The 3,320-nt window shown below is 43.5% G+C and overlaps 1 protein-coding gene across 1 annotated transcript in view; it reads right to left on the reverse strand.

Annotated features, from left to right (window-relative positions):
• Positions 1-3,320, reverse strand: part of LOC107721264 (kinesin-like protein KIF26A) — an 80,574-nt gene that overhangs the window by 48,996 nt on the left and 28,258 nt on the right. Inside the window, exon 3 of the mRNA XM_016529189.1 lies at positions 2,427-2,906. Coding sequence (XP_016384675.1) covers positions 2,427-2,906 — 480 coding nt within the window. The remainder of the gene's footprint in view (positions 1-2,426; positions 2,907-3,320) is intronic.

The following is a 3,320-nucleotide window of genomic DNA, read 5'->3' on the forward strand; positions in this document are numbered from 1 at the left end:
GAAATGGCGCATCCCAAGAACAATACGTCTGAGAAGTCACCAACTCATCCTCATGGTATAATGCTGGAATGGCTAGCAGTAAGTTACCTAGCTGAGGAAGCATAACACCAGAAGGGGGTGCTAGATTAGAAGGGGTAACCCAGTAGGGCCCAATAAGAGACAGTCCACTGGTGCAGCTGGACACGGTCTCATGCTCTCTATCTCGATAGAGAGCGTGGGTCCCGTATAACCAGACCCGATAGAATCTGAAGAAATAGCGGGACCCAATAACCATTCATGCGTATAGAGCTTACTGCTCCTCAGAGCAGAAGCACAAAGGAGGGGTTTCCACAGAAACACAAATCCCTCTTACCTCAGGGAACGCAGTGTAATCCAGCCCACTCCACAGAGGGGTGATTATTGGTTAAACCATAAGGGCAGTGTGACAGTGAAGACCCACAGGCCCGACCGTCTGTGGAGCATTGAGCTCCTCAACGCGTCAACGAGAGGAGCTCTAGCTCAGAGAACGTGCATGAATGTTAAGGAACGATTCAAATCTCTGGAGACCTCTCAGGGTGAGAAATTAGTAGTTCGCACCTGGCCAGAGGATAGGGAGCATGTTGAAACCATCACTGTAATCAGTCAACAGCAGGAGGTCCTGACTTAGCAGGTGGGTCAAACTTAAAGTCAGAAAAACAGAACAGGTCCAATAGCGCTGCAGAGAAAGGCTAACATCAAATACACAAGAACTAGCAGTAGAGTAGATAAAAATGGATCGCTTTTTTGGATCTGCCAATGGCAGTGGAGGCCTGTTTAGCGGCACAGAGAGTAAGATCCGTGGTGCGACGCAACTCAGCCACCTCATCAGGGGACAGACCCTGCCTTTATCCAGGTCTTTCAGCAGATCAGCCTGAAAAGCTCCGGAGCGCAAGCGCCCCAATGCTTTGGAAAAAAGCAGAAAGCGGCGCGCCTGACGTTTTCCATGCGTTTTTAGGCGCGACATGTGAACAGCCCCTAATGTGGTTATCTGAGAAGGACATGATATAAGCCATCTGTCCAATAACTGCAGACAGATCCACACTATACATTTCCTGTATAAACAAAAGGAAATTACTGATAGGGAGACATTTCCCGTCAGGTCCTTTCCATGTTCTCACCGCGACGCAACGCGCAGCATGCATTCAGCTCCCGCGGGAGCTAAACACGCTCCGCCCTACCGCTAGATTACCTCGGAAATCAAACGTGAACGAAAACTGCTGCCACGAATACATCGCTATTCCCGCGAGAGGCGAACGCACTCATGCAAACGCTATCTACAAACTCGGGTAAATGGTGAAATACTCACATCCCCCTCAGTAGTCCCATGAATGCATCACAATGAGCACAGGTCTTCTCCTAGTGAGACGAGCGCGTTCAATTCATGCTTATCCCTCACAAGAAATAAGCAATGAATGCCAAGCGCATCCAGCGCCCTCGAGAGCTGAACGCGCTTGCTCTTCACCACACACATACACACAGCACGCGAGCCGTGTGAAACTGCAGGTATCAGAGCAAAGCCTCTGGCGAGAAACATGCACTCCTAGTTGCCAACCCTAAACAGTAGTTTATATATACATTTTTAATGTTTATATATTTGTTTTTTAAATTTCTTTACGTACAAAGGGTAATTTTTTTCAGGCAGTTCCTGCCAAATGTTTGACTAGTGGGTCTATTAAATATGAATTACATTGATGCATAATTAATATTCATGAACCTACCTCTTTTCAGATAATTTCTACACTATTGATCATAAAGAGGTTGAAATACTTACTAAGAAAGATGCTTTCCAATCAGCAATTTCACAGTAAATAGTTTTTAACTTCAAAAGTAGAATATTATAGAATAAGTAGAATAGTAGAATAAGTTACTATAAGTAACTTTGTAACTACAAGTCAACTACATGTCAACTAGCAGTTAGTAGAGTATTAGTAGACTGTCTGCTTAATATCTTCTAACACTTTCTTTGTCAACTTATTCTACTAACCCTAAACCTACCCTGTCTACTCTGAGAGTTAGTAGACATGTAGTTGCAAAGTTACTTGCTGTTAATAGAATGTCTAAAGTGGACTATCGAAATAAAGTGTTACCAGATATTTTGTAAATTTCCTACTGTAAATATATTAAAACTTAATTTTTGATTAGTAATATGCATTGCTAAGAACTTCATTTGGACAACTTTAAAGACGATTTTCTCAATATTTTGATTTTTTTGCACCCTCAGATTCCAGATTTTCAACTAGTTGTATCTCGGCCAAATATTGTCCTATTCTAACAAACCATACATCAATGGAAAGCTTATTTCAGCTTTCAGATGATGTATAAATCTCAATTTCGAAAAATTGTCCCTTATGACTGGTTTTGTGGTCCAGGGTCACATATATAGCTTTAGAATAGCAACTCTTTCTTACCAATGAGCGAAGATGTTCTGAGGTGCTTGTCACACGCCATACTCCCTCCAGGTAGTGTTGTGCATGTAGAGGAAGTGGAGTGACAGTGGCCAAACAGGTTCGTTTGACACCCACTCTCGCTGCGCCATCTTGATTCCAACCCATTTCCTGCATTTTCTCCCTGGACTGTGGACCACATGGATGCCCGGTGAGTTTTTGACTGCTAGAAACTGGAGAACACTGTGTGGGCCATTCCCAGGAAGCAGAGGGTGAGATGGAACTGTGAGATGGCACACGTGGTGGCAGCAGGCCAGAAAGGGGTCCGGGCTGCAGGTCAGGCATGTCGTCGAATGCCAGCCCCAGGGCAGAGTGGAGTGCCAGGCGCCTCAGGTGGTGAAGGGGGGTTCCACACACTTCACAGCTGCTCTGGGCACCGCAGCCCCTCGGAGGCCATTCCACAGTCTGGAGCTTGTCAAGGAGGAAGGCTGCAAAGCTCGGGTCCTGCAAGGAAAGTCAGAAACATGACAAGTTTTTACAGCACAGCTGCTGAAAACGTCTTGGTTTTGCATTTTGTTTATGCATTCTGGTTAAATTAACAGACTGATTATATTTTCAGAGTTTGTGCATAAATATTCTCCATTCACAAAGCAAAAGCTGGGCTTAATTTATAGTTGATTAGCTTGTCCATCATATGCAACACGGTATGATACAAGTAATAACCAGAGGCGGCAACACAGGCCACATGTTGGCATATATTATAATTACCAGCATTTAACATCCTCTGAGCTATGTAAATTAAATGTTTCATGAGAAAAAACATAATTCTTTGACACATATACAATGCTGATAACATATATTTATAACTAAGAAAACTGAAACTGAAAGTAGTTATTATAAATAATTTTGTAATTATTT

Source organism: Sinocyclocheilus rhinocerous, unplaced genomic scaffold, assembly GCF_001515625.1.
Source record: "Sinocyclocheilus rhinocerous isolate Xijiao unplaced genomic scaffold, SAMN03320098_v1.1 scaffold271, whole genome shotgun sequence".
In the NCBI taxonomy this organism is placed as follows: Eukaryota; Metazoa; Chordata; class Actinopteri; order Cypriniformes; family Cyprinidae; genus Sinocyclocheilus; species Sinocyclocheilus rhinocerous.